The following is a 23,976-nucleotide window of genomic DNA, read 5'->3' as shown; positions in this document are numbered from 1 at the left end:
CCCCCCCTCCATTGATGTCAGAACCTGTTGATCTGAAGGTATAGAAGAATAGGCAGACAGGATAGATAGATAGAATGCTTTATGTTGGAAGGACCTTTAAAGGTCATCTAGTCCAACACCCCTGCAATGAGCAGGGACTTCGTCAACTAGATCAGGTTGCCTGTTCAGGCTGACCTTCAGTGTTTCCAGGGATTGGGGCGTCTACAACCTCTCTGGGCAACGTGTTCTGTTTCAGTGTTTCACCACCCTCTTTGTAAAATATTTATTCATTTTATCTAGTCTGAATCTACCCTCTTTTGGTTTAAAACCATTACCCTTTGTCCTGTCACTACGGGCCCTACTAAAAAGTCTGTCACCATCCTTCTTATGAGCCCCCTTTAAGTACTGAGAGGCTGCAATCAGGTCTCCCCAGAGCCTTCTCTTCTCCAGGCTGAACAACCCCAGCTCCCTCAGCCTTTCATCACAGCAGAGGTGCTCCAGCCCTCTGGTCATCTTTTGTGGCCCTCCTCTGGATCTGCTCCAACAGGTTCATGGCTTTCCTGTGCTGAGGATTTTAGAGGTGGATGCAGTACCCCAGGTGGGGTCTCCCCATATTCCCCTAGGATATTAGATGGCTTCTTAAGATGCGTGGTTTGAGACGTGTAAATGAATTAAGGCCAGTTCAAGAGTGTGTCTAGAAGGACTTTCAACAATGACCGGGAACGAGCATTCACCTGCAGGAATTACAAGAATATGTGTGGAACTTTTTATTGGCTTACGTATGGCACATGCAACAAAGCCCTCTTATATACTGTGTTGCTTGGCTGTATTATTCAGTATGTGGAAGCACCTGTATAGTGAGTTACTGAAAACACTGAAGAAGCGGACAGCTGTGTGGGCAACATTGGTATGAGAAGCACACAGCCCTGCTTACATAGCAGTTCACTTCTGCTGCTGCCACTCTCCTAGAAAGGCCTTTTGTGAAACAAGATATCTCTCCCGTATACAGCTATAACTGTATAAACCCTGGTATTCCAGCACGAAGAAAAAGTGGTTTGTATAATGCTATTTAAAACTTGCAAAGCAGTCGGGAACATTTCTCAGTCCAGACCCATCCCTTTACCTGTGCTGTAATTGTAGCCTTAAACTGTTGTTTTATTTCTCAGTCACAAATGGTACTTATGCTAGACAGGGGTATAAAATGATCTGGATTTTGGACATCTGTGTTGTTTCTGGATTAGAAAATAATTTCTCTACTCTTACAGAATATCTAAGGTTCTCCCTTTGAGAGTAAAGCACAGTCCAAAGACAGGATGTAACAAAAGGCAAGGGAGATACAGCATTTGATACTGCCCTCAAAATCTGATTCTTGTGTTCCTTCTGAAGTACAAAGGAACTGCCATGTCACTGAAGTTCAGCACCTATCTCTTCTTATAATGAGATAGTTAGATTGTCCAAAACCGTGGAATTTGTCTACCGAGTATGTCCGGATGATAGGCAGGGGATAAGACGACCCTGCAGTGGGTAGAATCTCTCAGTGGATAAAGCAGTATCCCTTTCTAAATGATCTACCTTGTAGCTATGCTGTACTTTGATAGTAAGATCTGGGCAATTTATTTTCTTCTAGTGAGACCTTCTCTTTCATGCTGACCGGGGAAGATGGGAGCCGGCGGTTTGGTTATTGCAGGAGGCTGTTGGTAAGTACATCACCTTCACCTCAAAATGCAGAATTCTGTTAAACAATATCTCAAAACTACAGTCTGAACTTTGAGGGTGTCTGTCATGGTTTTTAAAGAAAATAGAGTTGCTCACTCTGAAATTTAGAAATGTGAGGAGCTCAAGTACAATAAGAATTTGTAATGGCTGTCTCAGTCAAATAGATACCAGGTCTTGCACGAGATCCATAAGAATGTGAAAAGTTTCTTGGGTGAGCACTTTTAAAATTCTGTATATTATGTGCTTTCAAGCAGAATCAGAAATACTACAACACTGCAAACAAAGGCAAATGTGGTATTTCTAAACATTTGTGAGTAGTGTTTATCTCTTGGACAGCTGCTTACATCTCCAAAGTATTCTGCCAGCATTGCCTAATCAGTCTGCAGCAGGTCCATGATGTAGGTAAATAAGCCTCCCTGTCGAGTAGGAGGGCAGCAATGGTGGAGAGCATGCCACCATCACCATTTGCTCAGGACCATGCAATAAGCTGATGCCGGTGCCAGGAAGCCTAGGTTCTCAGGCTCCTTTTCAGTCCTCGTGACCAGGGCTGGTCAGCTGGTGGTGTGGGGACTCAACTCAGCCCTACCAATTTTGTCTGGGCAGCAAAGCATAAAGCGGTTTGTTGTTCCTGTGCTAGCCTGTGCCCGTCACCTCTTGGACAGGTCTGGAGCTGGTTGCAAGTGACTAGATGGGGAGCCATGGCTCCTGTACTATCCACGTGACAGTTGCCTGCACTTGGTTGGACAGCTCATGTGGATATTGGATGCTGCGGGAGCCTTTTGCATACTGTGTGTGAATGTCTGCGGCAGCATTGCAAACTTGTTAATAGGTACTCCCTGTTTAAAAGAAAGAGACACTGGCGCTTTCCCCTCCCTTCGCTCTCTGCATAATTTCCATCTTTCCAAGCAGGGAGCACTGGCCTTCAGTAGCTTTCAGTGGCTTCCAGTAGACAGAGTAACTCGCTGTCATTAGAACAGCACCCTCCATCCTGCACGTTGCCCGTACCTGACCCTGCTCTTCCCCTGCTCTTTGTCTACAGCAAAGCTTGTTGTCGTGCAGACAGCAGATGCTCTGTCTGGGAGGTATTGCTGTGTGTGGTTCCTCTATTTGTAAGAAGTTTCATTTAAAATAACATAACAGAAAACTTGTTTATCAATTCTCAGGCGGTATTTGCCATAGGTAGCATCAAATAAACTTGCTTACTCTGTATAACACAATGTGTAAGTGTGGGCCACAACAAGGTTTGTATGTGGAAAGGAAATGTCAGTGAAGGCTTGTGTTGCAGTAAATCTGGAGCTGGTTGGGGGCAATTCAGATATTAACAAGTGAAGCACCTAGAAGGTATTCTTGCAGGTGTAAATAAGCGTAACAAGATGTAGAGCAGAAGTAAATTCAATTACTTTTTTATCTGTCGTCATTTAAGAAGATAATAAGGTGTATTTGGAAAAAAACCCAAAACCTCAGAAGATGTTGGCTAGAATTAAATTATGGAATGTTTTCACTCTACCTGGTAAAGGTGGTTTAAGACTTCTATATTTCTGGGAATGTTAGCAAGTTTGGAATCATGCACAGAGCTTACATTTGTGAAATGCAAAACAGTTGATCCTGGACCAGGCTGAGACTGAAATAATCAGCCACAATAAAAAAGGTGTATACACAGGGACGTTTAATTAGTTTGTCAATGAAGTACTAACTCAGGCTTTTTTTACTCACTTAAGGCTCAGTGAAATCCACGCTACATTAAAGGCAACATAAAAATAGAATCTTACTTTCAGCTGGTGCAGAAGGCAGGTCAGCGTAGTAGGAAATACCAGGAATAGAATTAAACCAGTACTACACATTTCTATATAAACAGTGTTTTGAGACAGCATTGGAGACTGTTTTTATCCTCTATTGGCTATGGCAAAAATCAATCAACAGATAGCGAAAAGTAATTTAAAAAAGGGGAAAATAAGTACTGTCTTGCTAAATCTATCTAATAATTTAAAGCCAGTACTAAAGCTGATCTTCTGCTGCCCTGGAAGATCACTTGATTCAGGATGTTTCATCTGGTTGCAAAACCTGAAGTGCAGAAGCTACATGTCTCATCTCACTGGTACAGCCTACCCAGCAGAGGAACGTGGAGCGATACCAACGTACTTTACAGGCTTGTCCCTTTCTGGGGCAAAACCTGTCATGCCTTGTGACAGCAAAACTGGCACAGTCTAGAGCTTAGAAAGAAGGAGAATTTTGGAAGCTGCAGAGAAACATCTCAGCATTTCTGTCTGGGAAAATGGCAAAAGTAGCAGAAATCTACTGTTATTTGGACCCTGTAACCTCTTTCTGTGTCCTGCTGGGAGAAATGGTGGAACTGGGGTTTTTCCCTGAAGTGCCTTCTCCATAGGACTCAGTGCTCATAAAGCATACCAATTTCTTGTCCCCTGCAAATGTCCGTGCATGGTTGGAACAGCCTCACTGATGTGTACCTCAGTGATATTTCTATCTACAGTCATGTGCATGCTTTCATATTTTATATAGGCAAATACAGAGTTTGTACAGTCAACAAGGAGCAGGTAACCTCTGCAGACACTGTTTATATGCCAGAGGCTTGGGCTGTAAAGCAGATTTTTGTATTTGGCTGTCCAGTTTCCTGAGCAGTTTCTGAAAGCTTCAGTCAGGGTGGCTGTGGTGCCCAGGAGTGCACAGCATCTCCTCCGATTAGTCCCATGCCTGACTCACAAGTTCTGTCAAAGGCAATAACCATAATTCAGGAACTACATGGAGTTTTTGGCAAACATTATGTAAGAGAAAGGTGGGGCCATGCTGTGTAATATAAAACCATAAGAAAACCCTAAAGTCATTATAAACCACTCTGCTTCAAGACAAGCCAACTGCTGTGAGGCTAATTCCTTAGAAAATACTCCCCAGCTGTCCTGGCGAGTGATGCTCTTGTAATACCCAGCAAGAGGTGTCTCACACCTTCTGGAGCCTTTGGCAGTCCTTGGCAGCAGGCTCCATGGCTGGATGGGCTGACCAGCCTGGTCCCGTGAGTATGTCTGTCTGTGTCTTCTGCAGAGGCTGGTGTTCCGATTCCTTTGTTTGTGAAAGGATTACTTCTTTGTCAGCCTTGTTCTCCTTTGGCATGCTGCGATACGAACCAACTGCTCCAGTTTTTCTTTTCTGCCTTCAGATTTCAGATTCTTCCAGATCTTTTTTGGGGGGGGATGTGCGCTAAAACCTTGCCAAAACTACCTCAAGGGATACAGTGACAATTACGTTCTGTTTGTACTACAAATCCTGTACAGTATCCCCTTTAAAAGTATTTACATTGTTTTGTTTCATTTTGGAACAGGATTAGAATGGAATGTAACCTGTTGTACCTCAGCAAACAATCGCATTTCGGTAGACAGCACAAAGTTTTCCAATTACATCTTGATATTTAGAAGGCAACCATGTAATATCTTTCCTAGTGACTTGATGTGAGAAGTATCCATCTTCATATAAAAAGAAATGGGCCAAAATATAGCAGAGATATCAACTCTCATTACTGTGCCATTTTACAACAAATAAGATGTTTTTCTTTAATAACTCAGCTTAATTTAACTTTCTTTCCCATGCTAATTAATCCAATGCTAGGCTCTTTTCTAGAGCTGTTCTTGGGCTGTGGCTCTGTGATACGCACACGTGGGCAGCAAACAGGATTTGAACAGTTCCTGCTGAGGGCTTTACCTCACCTGGCCAGGCACAGCCCTCTCCAGTGGACATTACCATGCCCCCAGTACTATGGGGCAGCGACCTGCATAGGGGCAGAAGGGAGAGCAGGAGCACAGGCACAGCAGGAGCACATTGTGGGGAAGGAACAAGATTGAAGCTGCTGTAACATGAATTGTAAAAGAGAGATTTTTAATTTGCTTTAGTGTGTAATTTCTTTTTACTAATTGCCTTGATTTAATATGTTAAAAAATTGCTTTCTAAAGGGTGCGACTGAAGCCTTAGCTCTTCCATCGCTGTGCAGTCCCACAGGTTTGTTCCCAGTGAGAGCACAGTGGATACACAAGGGCCACAGTGGTGAAAGCAGAAACCACCTCAGTGGGTTTCGACTGGCAGAGCCTTAGCTACAGGGCCCAGCAGTACTGGAAAATGTGTGAAACTTTCCTTACTGGGAGGCTGTGAAAAGTCTCTGCAGCCCAGAAAAAGGGTGTAGACAACCAGAGAGACACCAGGGATATATCCTTTGGGATATGCTGCATCCAGTGGAGCTCCTTGGCAGCCTGGGTTGTCAGTGGCTTTATGGGAGATCCACAGCTGTGCCAGGCCCTGTCCCCAGGGACAGTCATTGCATATAAGCTGCTGTTTTATGGGATCTTCGTAAGCATCTTGGGCTTTACTGCCATGGCAGTTGCTGTGCATGCTGAATGGTCCTTGTTCTAGCTAGTGGGGCAATACTGGAGCATAAGATACTGCATCCTCAAAACAATCATCCTGCAGTTTGTTGCTGCAGCTGGTTCATGGGACCAGTAGGAGATGCACATTTCTATCACATAGGGCAGACATCTGAGGAGACCCAGAGCAGAAAGCCTGACAATGTCAGGATTTCTTGGCTGGTAACTTTGTACTTGCAGAAATAAGATGAAAACTTGCGGGGTCTGTTGCGCCCTATCCTGCCTCTTCCATCTCACAAGAAAAATGTTCCTTTACCGCTTCTCTATGCTAAGACAAGCCAGCCCCAGGAATCAGTGGAGGAGTGGATGCCTGAACATAAAGTGTGTACATTAAAACATGAAAAACTGTCCTCCTGCATTTGCTGGGGCAGGAGAAAGGAATTTGTTACACTGTGAAAACAACTTCTGCGGGATGCAGACGAATGTTTATGGAACTGAAAAAACTCAGCTGAAAATCTTTTCTTCCCCTTGTCTTCTTCCCTCTATCCTGCCCTCCCTCGAGCACCTTTCACAGCCCTGTGCACACTGGGTGCTCTGGCATTAAAAGTTTCACATATAACAAGAAGACTTAAGACAAGCTTTTGGATTTAAAACACATGGTCTGAATTTGGATTGGCCCTAACAAGGGATCAAGAGCTGCCACAGAAGCTGGCTTGTGACTGACTTGTTAATTTTAGACTCTCAGCATTTGAATTGTTCTGATTCCTGACACCATTAAGGAGCATCTCTGTTTCTAGATATGTTGGCTCGCTGGTGATGCTAGGGCTTGCATGGCCATGAGGATGTGATTGCGTTAGGCTTAAGAGAGCAGTGATCTGATCTGACGTGATAACCTGATTTCTGCAAACCTACTTTTCAGCATCTGTGTTTATAGGTCTGTCGTCTTTTAAAATTAAGCCAGCGACAAAGCAGCAGACTTCCCAAGAAGGAGCCTTGCTGGATCTTCAGTATGACTCTGTCTGTCTGAAAGTGCCAAGCCTTAGGAAACTGTCTGTGGACATAGTTTCCACAACATAGGAAAATGTCTGTGGGAGGCATCTCCTTTATCTTCTTGATGTCATCTATTCAAGCTATGGACCCCATCAGCTTGTGTGTGGCTCTAATATAACTGAGCAGGAGAAATGTGCTGGGATGTTATTCAGAAATACCACATTTCCCTGTTTAAGCTTTGGATTGAATCTGCATCTTTCATTGTTCCAAGATCAAGACAGTCCTAAAGCCAGACAGGACTGAAGTATTGTCCTTTTCATTTTACTGCAGAAGCGAATAAACACAATGTGTATGTGAAAATGGCATTTGCATTGTCATTTAGAGTTAAATATTTTCATATACGATCTCTGTTATACGATCATTTCTTTAACTACAGCTAATTGCAATTGAAGCATCTACCATTCTATCGTCAAAGGGAGCCCAGGGTGTCAGAGGCTTATGCAGAGCTAACAGGTGCTTTGCAAAGGCTGCTTCCTTCAGACAGCTCAGCTGCTGCTATGCATTTGTGTTGGTCCTTTTTCAGCGGGCCTTGGGCAGCCCTTACTGCTTCCTCCAGTTTTTCTAATAATGCTCTCTGGGGAATTTTTTAGAAGATCTCAGATGAGATGTCCTGTCCCGTTTTGGGGAGGAAGGAGCACGGCCCTTCTGCAGTCTTCAGACTGATGCTAGTCTGTTTCTGGCTGTGCTTCTGCTTCTTTGAGGTGGCAGATAGGACTACAGTGCATGTTTCTCTTTCTTGCTGTTTGGTGAGTCTGTTTTAGCTGCCTTTCCTCTCCACACAGTGCATTTTCAGGTAGATGGGAGAAGTGGGGAGGAGAAATGCAAGACGAAAAATGTGTTTGGTCCCAGCTGCTTCGGTTCCTCTGATGTCAGCATGCCGGGTCTACTGTTCCCCAGGTTTTTTCTGGGGCTGTGAAACCAGGAGCTTTGCTGATGCTCCACAGCTTCCCCGGTGTCTTAAAAAACCCAAACCACTAAGTTATGTGTCTGAATGGCTGGCAAGTATGCACACTGGAGGGACAGCCTGCCTTACTTTGAAAGCGGTCATGTGCAGTATGTGAGAGACTCAGTGCTGTGCCAGACTGGGAGTTCTCTGAAGGCTCCCCTAGATTTCAAGCACATGGGCAGGGAGGTGTGATTCGAAAGAAAAAAATGGCAGGCTTATTTTTTGGAGCAAAGGCCTCCTGTTTCTTCTGCCAAAGCAGGTTTTGGAGTGAGCTTTAGTCAGTAAACTTCAGATTAAACTCACTATAAAAAAGACTGTCCTTAGCCACTTGCAGACCAGCCCTGACACAGAACTCAGCTCCTTCATCTCTTAGCCAAGTTCTGGTCAGTTTATGTTCATCCTCTTGGGAAACTGTCTCGTTATCAACAAAACTTATTAGCATTTTCATTTGTGATACTGGGCTAAGGCTCAAAATATCCTGGGCTCCATGAAAACAAATCGAAAACAAATCAAAACCAAAACATCATCCCCTCTATCCCTCTTCTTCCAGGAGGCATGCAGTGCATTAAAGGCAGAGTCACTCAGATGCCTCTCAGCTGTGCTACTTCACCTTACAGCTTCCCTGAACTGGACCTATTCGTTGTGGAAGAGTGAACCTTGGAGGACATGACTCCAAAGCTTTGTAGCTTGTTTGTAGAGCACAGCCTGCAACTTGGAAGCACCTTTCTCCTGGGAAGAGAGGAGGTTAAACCAGTCCTGTTGGCTAGACCCATTGTCCAGGTCTCCCCTAGTGAAAAGAGATGAGTCCAGGCAGAGAAGGGAGCACTGTCATGTCCCATAGAGTGTTTTTTCAGGGAAAGAAGCAAGCTAAAGCACAATGAGAAGGTGTCTTAGATCCATCTTTGAGTTGTAAACTAATGGCTGAGAGGGAAGGTTATGTGAAGAGTTGCCAGTGTTAGAGATTTGAGAAGTCCTGCCCCTCAAGAATGGCTTTGCCTGAGGCTTTTGCTTGCTGCCTCGTACAGATGATTTGTATACACCTGGGAGGCTATGCTGTTTGCAGGAAAAAGTCTCTGAAATAACAGAAAAAGCTGTCCTATACAATGAGTGCGAGGAGGGAAGAATCCCAGCTCTCAGAGACATGTAGCCTTTAAAACCTTTGAAAGCAGTGATATTTCATAAAGGAGAATCTTCGAGTAAGTGCTAAGTAGTTATTGTTTCTGGTCTCATAGATGACCCAGGAATGTGATGTTTTTACTGGCAGTCAGTGAGACCGCTCTTGGTTGGGAGCTATCCAAGGCTCCTGGCATGGCTTCGGCATTCCTGCAGATTTGACACAATGATTTTAACCAAAATCCCACATGCTTGATATAATCACTCAGTGTCTTTAGAAAGGGTTTTATACCTAATATGGACAAAAAAGGGCTCTGCTTTTTCAGAGATGTGACGTGTAGTGAGCAGGTTTGGATCCAGAAATAGACTCATCTGTATTCACTTAGCTTTGGTATTTTTTTTGTGGTCTTTATTATAACAGGCAGGCACCTGCTGACTGTCCAAGTCTAGATTGCAATATTCAGATTTCAAAAGCACAGCAACCTCTCTGTTTCTCTTGATTGACATCTGTATGGCATGTAAATGTCAAACACACCATGGGGAAGTTAATCACTATATCAGCAGAGTCTAATCATAAGACAAAGATAAAAATATACTGGCCGCCTATGTGGATACAGAGGAGATGATCAGCCACTTGGGCTAAATATACAAGTGGGCAGAAGCTGATGGAAACAGTGACTGAGCTGCTTTTTATCACAGGGTCGTTATTAATGGAAATTATTCTATCACTGCTGCATATCAATAATGTACAGCTGTGTGAAGAGGCTAAGTGATGCCAAGTGATTCTTTTCCAGCCACTTTTCGCTCCATGTGGCATGAGCACAGCTTGACTCCACGAGATGCTAGGAAGTAGGCAGCCTCGTCTGTTGTCTCAGACCCCACTCTTTGCTGCTGGGGTGCTGGTGTTTGTCAGCGTACCTGCAGCCATTCTGTGCCATGGGTGGACGTAGCTCCCGGACGAGGCAGCACCGGGACTTCCTTGCATTGTATCCTGGGACTGCATGTGACTGCATCTGAAGTCAACGAGCTGCCCTTTTAAAATAACAGCCCCTAGGAAGTGTGTGCCTGCTGATCTGGTGAAAGTCAGTTGCAACTACGCAAAACTGGAACGCTGCGTCTCAGCTTATTAAAAATACAGTGGGTAGCTGCTACGCATGGATGTCACTGCCATCTGTGCGTGTTGTGCACATGCAGGGCGCAGGCAGACCAGTTCTCTGCTCTGAGGACCTTGCCAGTGAGGATGTTTTTTCTAAACTGCTCAGCACAGGCCTAATCCTGCATCTTTTCCAGCAAACAAAGCTGAATGCAGCCAGCGGTTGTACCCTTCTTTCACACGCAGTGCGAGCGGGCCGTTCCCTGCAGCAGTGTAGGCAGGGTTGCAGAGTCCAGTGTGGGGAGGGAATACACTTCAGTCATGCCAGTTTAAACCCATTGTATTCTCTAGAAAGTATCTTCAATAGGATGGTTATAGAGGGTGGTCTTTATAGGTGGTTTTTGTTTGGGAGGGAGTGTGTGTGTGCATCATCGGTTCATACTTGCCACTGTTTTTGAAGGGTTTTATGTTCATCTTGCGTTAATCTGAGGAAGTTCATGGTTTAGCTCATGCCGCTTGCCTTTCTTTAGGTCTGTGAGCTTGTTTTCTGTAAATTGAGCTCTCTTTGAACATCATGGAGTGAGTGGGGAACTAAAGGCATTATAACCTCCCTTAGCACTGTAGTTCTCATCTTCCAGCACATGGCCCCAGGGTGGCCCCACTCTTCATGCCACAGCAGGAGCAGAGGACAATGATAGCACAGGCAAGAGTTACAGTCATAGTTAAATGTGCTTTTATGGCTGCAAGCTGGAGCGATATTGGAATACAACTCCAATGCACTGTGATTTCCAAAGTGGATAAGCACTATTTACGCTTTGCAGTTTCCTGTCTTATGGAAGAAATATGGTGCTTTTCCAAGAGTAGCTATTTTGATGGAGAAACAGATAGTGAAAGATGCCACAGGATGGCTAACTGTGTGATCAGAGAGAGAAGTGTATTTCCTTATGACTCCAAATTAATATGTAATTTTAATCTCCTTTCTACTGTTATCAGCCAAGTGGAAAAGGCCCACGCCTACCTGAAGTTTATTGTGTCATCAGCCGGCTGGGGTGCTTTGACTTATTTTCCAAGGTAAGAAGATTTTTTTTTTCCAATATTACTTTTTAATTTGATTGTTTACTGAGACACATCCACAGTGATGAACCAGACAAGAAGAATTTCTCCCTTTGATGGGAGATTACTGTATTTTACAGTTGCTGTTTTGGATATTCCATCCCTATTATTGGGTTCATCAAAGAATGTCCTATTACTTCTGTGACCGAGGCAGAACTTGATTCAAAAAACATCTGGGTGTCTGTATGATCTGGCTGACTGAAGTTTTTTCCATTGTTTTCTAAAGCCGTTCTGTGCTGAGCTGTAATTCTTGGCATCCAGCATTTGAATGATGGGCTGTACCACTTCTACTCCAATACCCCAGGGAATGATGAGGTTAAGAAAAAAGATTATTTGATGAGTGAATTCTATGTGCTTAGCTCTACTGACATGATTTTTTTATCTCTGGAGGCTAGGAAAGCACAGATAATCTTTTAATTGGCCTCCACATTAATGAATCCAAAGCTGCATTGTATGCTGATGTTGTTTACCATTTTGACACAAGAGTTTCAAGACAATAAGCAGGGTATTGCAGCTAAACTGGGGAACTGACTAGCCATAGAAACAGTCAACTGCCAGTCAGCTCCAGAGCCACTATCATTTTTCTTTTGTAAGACAAAAGGTTATTTCTGATTGATTAACGTTTGAAATGTCTCTCTGACTGCCAGTTTAGGGCCTCCTAGTTCTCTGAGAGCATGTCCTTCAAAATCCAGTAAGCACTTCAGAGTATCATATAGGATTTTCTGGTGATTTGTGAAGAACAATATGTCTAATGTCAAATGGCTGCCTTCCCCTTTTCCTATTTTGATACAGTGTTCAAGAAATGTTTTAAGTTGCCAGAGATTTTCACTTCAGATATGGGAAATCTCACATAACTTACACAGATTTTTTGTGTTCATTTGTATAGGAATAAAAAAAAAACACGTGTAAATCACTGAAGTTAATAAAAATCATAGCATTTATATTGTTCATATGATCTTGTAATCATACAGAATGTTATCTTCAAAGCAGGTTCCAAGCTTCTCTAGATAAAACTTGGTTTAACACAAATCTTGTGTGAAGAAAAACAGTTGGGTTGCAATAGTTAATTGCAATTCTGCTTCTGACCTCTTTCATAAAGCTCTGAAATCAAGGGTTTGTAACAGCGTTGCTTAGACATAATATGTATCTAAACACAGATATCTGTGAGTGAAACAGAATGCATTGTTCTGGGAAGATAACACAGCTCACCAGACTCATGGTCTGGAGAGATGTCCTGAGGCTCTTTGTTTGCTTTTATGTTTTTATCTAATTTTGATAGTGCCTATTTTTCAAAGGAAAAGTTGGGAAGGGGGAGCAAAAAATATTAAAAAAAGGAAACTTTTAAGTATCTTCCTTACAACCAAGTTATCACTGCACTGAGGTTTAAAGTCAGACAAGGAAGGTCATTTTACCAAAATTGCAAATGATCTGCTTTCCCAGATCAGTCTGTCACTTGAAAAAAAGTTTCTGATCATCCAGCCAAAATGAACCCAAGTTTGATGGTGAGTGTAGTTTCACTGGCAGGGGCTGTTCCCAGGCATTGTGGCAGGCAGGTCCTGGCCACATGGACCACAAATTCATGGTCTGGGGGGGAAGGCAGGCTCTCACTCAGTTGCATCTTGGGCCCTGAAGGGGCTGTGACACACCTGTGCTCCTTTTCAACTACTGGTCTCATGGAGGGGGCTGGGCCACAAAAGGACCCCATCCACACTGGAGTCTGGCCACAGTGGCACTGTCCTACAGGGGACTGGTCACCTCCTGACAGTACGGGCAGCAGGGTGGGAGCAGGGCGTTTGGCAGCACACAGGGCTGATGCCAGCAGTGGGCTGGATTTAGCACAGCTCTTTAACACGCACTCCAAGCACCACATTTAGAAAGGGTTTGGACAAAACAGCTGTTGAATGAAGGAGGAAGAGCTTGAGCCTTAGCATCCCTGTTGGTTTTGAAGACAGATGTGTGGATGGAGACAGTCTTTTCTTCCAGCCTAGTAAGAGGAACCTGGGCTGTCCTGATTATTAAATCCAGTGAAAGACAGGAAAATTATCATGATGGTACACTTTGCTGAATTAGTCAAAACAAGGAACAGTTGTCTTTACAGAAAACTGAGTGATGAAAGACCATGAGATATTAAACCTTGAATATTATTTATCAGAAAAGCAAAAGGAGTCCTCTGTTTATAAATGTTTATCATTCTGTTTCTGATAGCCTGCATTATTTTCAACTTCTTCAAAGCCTTTCATGCTCACTGTTGTAATACCTACTGCTAACACAGACTTGAGAACCACAGATATATTCACTTTCAGCCAGTTCATTTGATCATGATTTCAACAGATGTTTTTGACCATGTTATCTCCTGAGATCTCTGATACAACTTTTATTCAGTTTAAATGCTCCTTTTTATTTGTTTTGTGAAGGTTGTTGGAACAGTGATATGACACACACATGGCCCCCAACTCCAGCAACATAAAGCATTAAATAGTGACTGCAGAAAAGGAGATACATGTTAGGCATGTTACAACTGCATGCTGGCAGGGTGTAGGAGCACTAAGGGACCTGGGGTATAGCCTTGGTTCATTACTGCTTCCCATTTGGGCAGCTGGTTTTGTTTAGTGAGGATGGTTGTGCTCCAAATTACATCAGGAATGAAATTCATATCTTCATTTATGGTTATCTGCCACTTCCGTGGGCTGGAATGCAAGCTATGTATATAGGGTCAGCTTTGCTTGAGTTAGGTCTTCAGCATGTTGCAAGGAAGAAGGGGAAACTATACACCAGTGCATGCCTCTGTTGGCATTTGGTGTCATTAGCTATCGTTGTAAGTCACCAGCTTGTGCTTAAGTATCTTTTAATGTTCTGTTTCAGTGAAAATGCATTTCCAAGAGAAACAAGGGGAAATGCCTGGCTCAGACCCACTAACTCGTGTATGGCCTTTTGCTCTTGAGTGGTGGTTAAAAGATCACCATTTCAGGTCAAACCACTAACTGCTTTGAAGCTTGTTTTTCGTCTTCTTTAGGTTTATCATCTATATGGTCTGTCTAATGTGGGAAAACTTAGCTGTGATCTAATTTATGTTGGCCCATGTGACCAAAGAGAGAAGAAAATAATAGCCCTCTCTATCTGTAAGAAGTTCCATCTGCTGATTTCAGAACTGGATTGCCTGGTCTGTGTCATGTCAGACAGAAGATGACCTTAATGCAGGCACCCAGTGTAAACAGCTGGGCATGCTTCGTGAGGCTGCTGCTCGTGGTTGGCTCCAGCTCAGTACAGACTGCGACGTGACCACTGCCGCCACAGCCGGGACTCTTCCAGGAGCTCTTTCCTGGTGAACCTCTGCTGGTGTCTTAGTGTGACAGGGTTCCTTTTCTTGCTGGTCTGGCTTTTTCCTGCCCTCTCAGTTGAAATGGAAAAGATGCTCAGGGCAGAAGAAAGTGTTTCTCCTTAATGCATATTTCAAGATAAACCTCTGAGATGTGATGCTGACCTGGCCTGTGATCATGGGATTTGTCTCGATCTTTTTCTCCTTCAGCTTACCCTGTTGTTGAGGCAAAATCCCGACAATAGAGATCCCTTTTGCCATGCTGAGTCTCCTTTCTCCTCTCCAGATTTGTTATTTCTTCCTTGTCTCTGTGTTAACTGCATTCACAAACAGGCTCCGTTTTGTAACTGGAAAATATATAATTTTTAGAGTACAATCAAGTCCTGTGGCTTTAACGGTAGTGAAGAAATGCATGGCGGAGGAGAATTAAACTTAGCTCTGCCATGTGTTTAGGCACACGTGGATCAAAAGATGCTTCAAAAGTGTATATGGTGCTGACATGTTCTGTCCATTTCTCTCTCATGTCTTACTAATGGATCAGATCCTGGATGAGGTTGAAAGGAGAAGAGGAATATCTGCTGCCCTGGTTTATCCATTTATGAGGAGCCTGATGGAATCTCCTTTTCCTGCACCTGGAAAGACAATCAAAGTCAAAACCTTTCTGCCTGGAGCTGGAAACGAGGTAAAAAGCAACTGCAAACATTAAAAGTCAAAGCCTCCCCCAACATCACTCCAATATCAAACAGCAAAAGAAAACCAGGAGAAGACGTATGGATACCGCAAGGCATGTGAGGTGGCACACCCTCAAACTGAGCAGTGCAGGAGCAGCACCAGAGTTGATAAGATAGTGCTAGTTCCCACTGATGATTATAAGCCAACGTATTGTTATGCATTTGTTATTTTCCATTTATGAATAACCTGTGTTTAATGAAAAAACCCACAAACACCACAAATGTCCTAGTGTGCCTGGCCTAGTGCAGTTAACAGACTACAGTGTTGCTGGGCTTTATCACAGTGATAACAAGCAAGTATCAGTTTCCCATGCTGACTGTGCTTAAACAGTTTGGCCACTGGTTGTTATTGCAAACCTCATTACTTCTGGTCCCGGCCTTGGTCGGGGGAGTGACCAGCAGCATTTCAACAACTCTTTTTGGCAATAAATACCCATTAACTGGACCTCAAAGAAATAGTCTATATTTGGAGAAGCATGTCATATAGAAGTTTGTGTGTGTGTGTGTATACGCATACATATAATAGATTTAATTTCCTTTTATTGCTGACTCAAGTGGCTAGAAGCTTAGCATTATACAACATATGCCTTACTGGAAAATGGCAATATCGGTGCCTTGCTTAAAAAGTTTTTTGTAACTTGAGGCTTGCTAACCCTTCGCCATGTCAAGTTCTGCTCTCTGTATATCCTTACGTAAGTACACAGTAGCTCCACTCAGATGGGCAAGCATACAGAGGAAATACATTACTGCAGATATAAATAGAATGTGGCCCAGATAGTTGAAGCAGGAAAAAAATTCCCCTCTCGGGTTATTTTACACTGCTTGGGGTTAGTTTTACAGTGCTATTACTATTTTTACATTGAACAATATTTTCTCCAAGTGTAGTGCCACTGACTTCAGCAGAGTGGGCTTGTGATGTCACTTGGTATGAAATGTACAGTGTTCCTTGTATAAGTGACTTGTGAGGCATGTTTAAGTCACAGGCATTTTCTTCTGGAGAAGCAAAAGAAAACTGAAGGGCTGATAGGTGTGACAGTGGTAAGATCTGATAATGCTTTTTTGATGTGAATATATTTGAGAATCGTGGATCTGCAACTCCTCTGTCCTCTGCCCAAGCTTCTGAACTCTCCCAGAGAAAAACATTGAGATAATTCCAAACAAACAACTCTCTTCTGGCTGAGCTTTGCTCTCTGTTATGCTAGTACAAACTTGTTATTTAAATGGAATGCACTGGCTTAATTAGGAACAGAATCTTGTCCTTCCATTGTGGCTCCTCTGGCCTAAACAAAGATGATGATTAATTGGGAAGTAGACAGTATATTTCTTTGTGATGAGGCAGACTGAAGCAGAAGGCTTTGCCAGGCAACAGAAAACATCCATGGCATTTGTAAAATCTGCCATAACTTGCATTGCATCCTACCCTGCAGCAAGATTTTAGTGTTGGAAGTTTTGCAGTAAAACCAGCTCCTCATGATGTGGCGCATAAAGGTGAGTGGAGCTTGCAGTCCCCCTGCTGAGGAACGGATGGGGGCACCTTTGCTGAATATAAGAGAGGTCGGCAGGCAGCGTTTCCCAAGGAGGTATTCATGGGACACCATCACGCTGCAATTCGATTCTTACTGCTGTTTGGGGCAACAGCTGAGTGACGGGTATCTGATGCTCTGGCACCATAATGTTTCTGTATTTCAGGCCTTAAAAAAAATCAAATCTGTACAGAAATACTGTTCTAACAGTGGCATTCTTTTTCCAGTCCTATGTTTACTCATCACAAACAGTATTACAATGAAACTGGTACAAACTGGGTTTGTTTCCAGTATCGTGTGGTCTTGATCATATCCTTAAAACAGTGTGCTTGTGAGGAATTTTGTCAGGGCTACTCCAGTTTAAACCCAATACAGTATGCTCATGGAATGTGGTGTCATGTGCATGAAAACATAAAAGTGGTCTAAAGCAATAAAGTGACGGTGATTTTTCGACATATGGAAAGAAGGAGATGTATGTATGTTCCTATTAATATGTCTTCAGAGATTTCAACACAGCTTCAAGTTAGCCAACTTTTCCCCTTTCCCTTCTGTTTCCTCAAATTCCTCAGTAGTTCATCATTTGCTGTCTTGCACTTCATATTTTTCTCCCTCTGTTACTCTCTTCATGTTATTTTTCCCTCTTCTTTTTTCTGTCCTCCACCTTCAAGTTCCACATCTGAACATGTCAATTGCAGAGTAAAAGGAAGATATAATAAAGGAATCAAGCAAAAGGCATTTGAGAAAAGGAAGGAGAGGGCCTGAGGTCATGGATGAAGTATGAAAATTAGACTTTAAAGGGATGTCACAAGTCACCATCTAAGACCTTGTCCTGACTCCCCAGTTAAGTATATATATGTACATATATCTTTATGACAAAAAAAGCTTGCAAACATTATATAGTGAATTATGCATCATAGAAGAGTGAAAATGAAGTAAATTGGGTTTGCATTTTGACTGGCCTTTCAGTTCAGTCCCTGGCTTCTATCTAGATGTGAATTTGGATTGCTAGCCAAGTTCATAACCAAATTTACCTTGTCTGTATGGCTGTTTTAACCCTGTAAGCTTCCGGCTCCAGTGTTTGCAGTTTGTTACTCGGTTCATCCTGTGGACTCAGCCAAGCTTTGCATCTCTGACAGGGTGTTTAGAAGGCAGAATTATGCTTCCATCGGAAATGACAGCAGATTTAATGTGCACAACGGTATTCTGGGAAGAAGAATGACTTGATAGTGAATTGTGTAATATGCCCTTTCTCTGGAGTGCTGTGCCTCCGGCCTCAGTTTGCAAAAGAGGATGGAGGTCATTTTCTGTGTCCCCTCAACAGGAAAGCACACAGCAGTGCTGGAGGGCCCAGGCTGGGGTGCTGGGCGCCCCTGGCACTGTCAGCCCTGACCAGTGATGCTGACTGATGTTTGTTGGATGTGTTCAGGTTATTGAGCTGCGGCGGCCCATGGACTCACGCCTGGAACACGTGGACTTTGAATGCCTTTTCAAGTGCCTCAGCATTCGTCAGATCATCAGGATCTTTGCTTCTCTCCTGTTGGAACGGCGTGTGATTTTTGTAGCAGATAAGCTCAGGTAAGCGGCAAAGGGACCTGAACCACACATTCAGGACAGTAGTATCTCTGGATACAAAATGCTTTATGAAATGTCCAGAATGGTTGTCAGATGTGAGGATCCTCTCACTGTAGGTTTTAAATAATTTTTACATCAATGGAATTATTTGCATCAGGTGGGACACGCATTTGCTATAAACCACTTGTGTCTTGCTTTCCCATCTGTAAAATGGTGCTACCAATACTCACCTGCTTCATAGTCAGCAAATTTTTGCACAGCATTTTGAAGCAATATAGACCTTAGCAACTTTTCATTTCAGGTTTTGGAACAGAGTAGTCATAAACAGTAGCAGAGATCGTCACTTTGTGGCCATGCAGGTCAGCCAGGCAGGGAAGTGGGGTGCTGAGAGTTCACCTGGTTTGCTCCATGCAGTACAGAGTTTATAGTGGGGCTAGGTTTCAAATCCTGCACTACAGAACGCATCCAGTGGGAGTGTTAAGAATGCTATCATGGTCCATCCCAACTAGTTAAGGTATTTCTTCTGGTGCTCACATGACCTGAAAATGTCTACTTTCCAAAGCTCCATCCTGGGCTCCTTGCTACATCCTTTCAACATACCTCTTACTTCCCTGCCCTTTGATTGCGGCCTCCCCTCCTTGGCTCCTCTGAGGCGTGAACTAACCCCAAGGTGTAAGGAGTGACAGCGACATGTCACAACTCCACATGACCTTTACCAAGGAAATGGGAGCTCTGTGCAGGCTGCACCCCTGCCCTGCAGCAAAGAATCATCCCTGGTTTAGATGCTTGTGTAATCCATACACAAAAGTATAGACGTTGTAAAGAAGACGTTCTTTGCTGTGGCATGATAAATAATGTGAGATGGCAAATAAAAATAAAGACCATAATTTATTAGACTCAGGAACATCCAGTGTCTTTTAAAAGGACACAAAGGACTGTATGGGTGGTTAAAAACACAGATGGATCTACCCAAACAAACTCTGTTAAACACTTTATCGGCCCCGACCTTCTCTGAATGACCGCCAGAAATAATAGCTACACTTAGTGGCCGCCAGTGTATACAATAGCAAAAATACTTTGCATAGTAAAATCTTTACAACCTTTAGGGGAGAATTTCTTAAAGTTGCAGACCCTTCTCAGGTTATAAAGCTACTTCCTCAGCGGTCTTTTTTGTTGTCTAGATCAACAGGTGCATTTTATTTCATCCCTTCCCTTGTCAATAACCCTTAATTTGAATGACCATTTGGGATGACTTAATTTCACATAAACTCCTGGTGAGAACTGTGTAGCTGGTCTGGGGTTTCTGCAGCACTTCAGTACTGATATGAATCACACCATGAATATTGAGGCAGGTGGCTTTTGGAAATACTGTTGGTGTATTCCTTCTGACTTTTTCTACGGCACGCTTAATTACATCGTTCTGTCTGTTTCTCTTTTACCATTCATTTAGCAGAATTAGTGGCACCCACAACTCTAACTCGTAATGACATGGGTCTGCGTTCCTTCAAAAGGCGCAGTGATTTGAGTGGAAAATCACAAAAATGGTACAGAGAAAATAAGGGCTGTGCTGTGCTGCTGCCAACCGTTGCTCTGCTTTGAAGTTCCCAGTGACTTCTTTGTAATGTCCTGGTTTGGCAAAGTACCCCAAGCCCCGACCTGTGGACCACGGGCACAGAGCTGCGGGGATGGCTTGCTGCAGGAGACATCCTCAGCCATGAGGGCTGGGACAGAAAGCAGCCATTCCCTGGAGCGTTTCTCTGGGACAGCTGGCCTAGCCAATGTCATATAACACTTATGGGCACTATTCAGAGAAAAGAAGCAACAATTAAACCTACTTTGACAGGCTTAAGGCAGCTTGGCTTGGAAAACAGTCATATTGCCAATGCTAAAGGCTCATGGTAAGCCAGGACTTCATCGGGCAACCAGGGTTTTATACACATTGCAAGCCCGATGGGAAGCTAACAGCTCAGGCTTGCCTGTGCAGTTACCTTTCTCCTGATAGCTGCCTAGTCCTACAGGGCTCAGAGCAGAGCGTAACAGTCCTGCTTACAGGCAAAGTGCTGCTGCTCAGCCTTTTGGCACACAGAAACAGAGCACCGAGACCAACCGGAACTGGAAGTAATAAAGATCCCTTCCAGTAAACACATATCCAAACACTGCGCTCTGCCGCAACAACTGTTTTCCAGTGAACTGCTGTTTCTGTTGTGAGAGCGAGCCATCGGGTCGGGGGCCATCAGCACGTACTTTGAGAAGGGAGAGGACTCAGGTGGATCCAAGAGGCTTATGAGGTTTTGTGGTTGCTCCTGTAAGAAGGGACAGAACCTGTCTTATAAAAAGGTTTATATTCGTATACTTCATTATATCTGCATGTACCCTATATTATATCCATATACTTTGTTTTGTTGAAAAAGAGTATGACAAAATCTGTGTGGTAGATAAGTCCCTGGATTGATTTGTGAATCCTGAGCTCCTCTTCTGAACCCTCCGACCTGCTGTGTGACACACGCTGGAAACGTAGCACCTCTTCCTAATCTTTTGTCTGGTCTGTCTGGGATCCTAAATGCTCCAGGATGGAGGCTGCTTCTTGCTCTGTGTGTGCATGCGGCTCTACTTGATACAGTGTGGCCCCTCTCAGCACGGGGATCTAGGAGGTACTGTAAAATAGAAACTAATAATGAGTCCTTTGACAAAGGCCTGAAGAAAGTGACAGTGGATTTAAATTCAGTATTTACTGAGGTTTTCATGGTTTAAATGGGGATGAAGTCTAAAATGAAACACTCCGGCTTTGAGCTAATAACTGTCTGTCTTGGAACCTTCGCCTTGTCTGATGTGAATTTTGTTTATGGGCATCACAGCTGAAACTGAGGGAGTTTACCAGTAATGTGGAAAAAAAAAAAAAGTGAAATATCTTACAGGTCCAGTCTGTGGGCCCAAAGAACGAGAGCAGGAAATTAAAAAGATTTTACAAGGGTTTGATTTCTGCATGTACCCAAAAAATAGCTTAGAAATAAATGATGTTGAGGCTTAGGCTTGAAACAATGAGATGCAATGGGCTTTTGTGGCTGCCTGTTTAACAGGTCTCCAAGCAATAAATGATTTCACACATTATACAAGGTTGGGGAAGTCAGGCCTAGTGAAGTGAGATTAATTCAATAAATTGTTATTTATGGTTCTTACAGTGCCCAGAATGTGAAAATTTATAGTCCTTGATCTTTGCGCAGAAGAGGTTGCCATTTTTCAACACAGAAAGTGATGCTACCAGCAATGAGGAAACCATAGAAAGTTTTGAATGACAGGACTGTGAGGTTGCCTCGGTTGGATATGTGCAGTTAGGTTTGAGGGTTTTGTTCCCTGACAAGTTGCTTATCTATTTTTTTCTGCTTGAAATTGGGTGAATAAATCCCTGTGGCTATTTGCTCACCTTCAGAAATTCATTTGAATCTGGTAGTGGCCTTTCAGTAGGTTGCCTTTCATGAACAGTCAAGAAGATAACAGAGAAATAAAGATAACAGTAGAGAAACTTGGAAGAAGAACAACTACTCATAAAGGGGTAGCTTAAAGCTCCAATTCCTTAAACATCTGCTGAAAGCACAACTGAGACAGTATGTTTCACCCCAGTTCCAATCCCCTTTCCAGCTGGGAGCCCCTGTTTGTGTTCCTGCTGCTCTGCCTGTTCACCCCGACCGTGAAACAACCCCGTGACTGCCAGCTGCAAAGGAAGAGCTGCTCTAGTGCAGTCTGCTGGGGTTTGCCAGGCAACAGATGCAGAAGTGGTGGGTTCTGGGGCTCTGGGAACATTGGCATTGCTGCAGGCACAAAGGTAGCAACAGAAAATAAATAGAAAGCAAACATTGGAAGGAATATATTTCTCTGCTTGTTTTAATTTCATGCTGGGGAAACAAATTTGTGGACATGTTTGCTGAGGAGAGGTGATGTCTCCATGCGAGTGAGAACAGTCTCTTTGCCTTTTCCCCTGAATGTTTGGAGAGGGGAAAAGGAAGGCCTAGGTCATCTCAAGGTCCCTTTGTTATAACCCCTTTTTTCATAAGTAAAAAGCACTCTTGCTGTAATCCACTGTACTGTGAAGGACTCTGAGCACATTTTGCTTACATTTCACATGTGGGTCCAGTCCAATGCCAGCCAGAGCAGTGGGAGTGTTTGGATGAGACTTGTGGTTTGCTGTGGATCTCAATCCTAGCATATTCCTTTCAGTGGCCTTTCTGAAGCTTTAGGGGTTGTGAAAGGCTTCTATAGAGTCCCTGCTCTTGTAAAAGACAAAATAACGTTTCATTGTTGTGAATTTTGTTTTTACGTGAGGTATTTCAGCTTCTTCTCAGTGAAGCAGGAGCATGGGCCTCAAGGAAAAAAATCTCATTTGACAGCGATGGGTTTTATGCTTCTAAATTGTACAGGTGAGCTTGGAAACATACCCCAAGGCGAAGGTGGGCCAGATGTTTAAGTGTCACTGCTAGCTCAGGAAGTCCCTCCTCCTGCTCCCCTTGTTGCTTCTGCCCTGCACCGTGCTCTCCCTCACCCAGGAGGCTGTGCCAGCCTAGCCACAGTAGGAATTACTCATTTTGCAAAGTTTCTCCAAAGCAGATGGGTGCCTCGGCAAGGTCACACCAGGAGCTCCTGTGCTGGGAGAGGGGCAGAGCAGGGTACTGGGGGCTGGGGGTTGGCAGGAGCATTGGGATGGGCACGCTTCAGGGTGGTGTTGCTACTGAAAGGTGTCTATTGTGCACCATCCTTAGGTGTGAGCCAGCTGCATTTACAATCTCTCATGTGAATAAACCCACCAGTTTTTACCCACGTGCAGGGGAGATGGAAGGGAATAAGGCTGAGGCAGTGTCGGATGACAGCGAACTTCAGTGCAACTAAAGCTCCTGCTCATCAGTGCCTTCCTCCCTTAGGGATGGCCACAGATGACTTTGTCTTCCCAAGGAGGGATTTTTCCCCCTCCGTGTTTCTCAGCCCAGGCCCAGCATGGACCAGCAGTCTGTCAGCCGGTGTGCTGCAGCCCCCTGAAACCCTCCCCTGCCGTGCTTGCCCCATGAAGTCAAGAGGTGGTGTTGCAAGCAGAAGAAGCAAGACACCTATGAGGTGGGAAGATTTTATCCCGTTACGGATAAAAAGCTTTTATCTTGTTAAGGGCAAAAACCTCCCTACCTCTCCCCAAAGTATTTTGGACTGCCAGGAGGGATCCATGTTCCAGCACAACTGTAGAAAGTCCAGGCAGATCCCAGACCTGACCAAAGGTTATGGGCTCCAGACAGAAACACTGACTAATGCAGGACTGAAGCATAAATATGTAAATACCAGGGGAAGTCATCCCGCAGGCACGTCTCTCAGCTTTGTGGAGCAAAAGGGGAGCAGAGTGTACTTGTATTCAAGGGCAAAGATTTTCAGAATAAACAATGGCATTTCCCCAGTCTCAGGCACAGACACAGCTTAGGGCTGTCCGTG

At 43.8% G+C, this 23,976-nt stretch overlaps 1 protein-coding gene across 7 annotated transcripts in view; it reads left to right on the top strand.

Annotated features, from left to right (window-relative positions):
- Window positions 1-23,976, top strand: part of DENND2B (DENN domain containing 2B) — a 176,669-nt gene that overhangs the window by 135,607 nt on the left and 17,086 nt on the right. For all 7 annotated transcript variants that reach the window (XM_037402018.1, XM_037402019.1, XM_037402023.1 and 4 more), the window contains 4 exons: window positions 1,607-1,676; window positions 11,252-11,329; window positions 15,229-15,369; window positions 18,368-18,516. In XM_037402018.1, the coding sequence (XP_037257915.1) occupies window positions 1,607-1,676; window positions 11,252-11,329; window positions 15,229-15,369; window positions 18,368-18,516 (438 nt within the window). The remainder of the gene's footprint in view (window positions 1-1,606; window positions 1,677-11,251; window positions 11,330-15,228; window positions 15,370-18,367; window positions 18,517-23,976) is intronic.

Source organism: Falco rusticolus, chromosome 10 (assembly GCF_015220075.1).
Source record: "Falco rusticolus isolate bFalRus1 chromosome 10, bFalRus1.pri, whole genome shotgun sequence".
In the NCBI taxonomy this organism is placed as follows: Eukaryota; Metazoa; Chordata; class Aves; order Falconiformes; family Falconidae; genus Falco; species Falco rusticolus.
The sequence above is the reverse complement of the archived record's forward strand: the minus strand, read 5'-3'. Positions and strand labels throughout refer to the sequence as shown.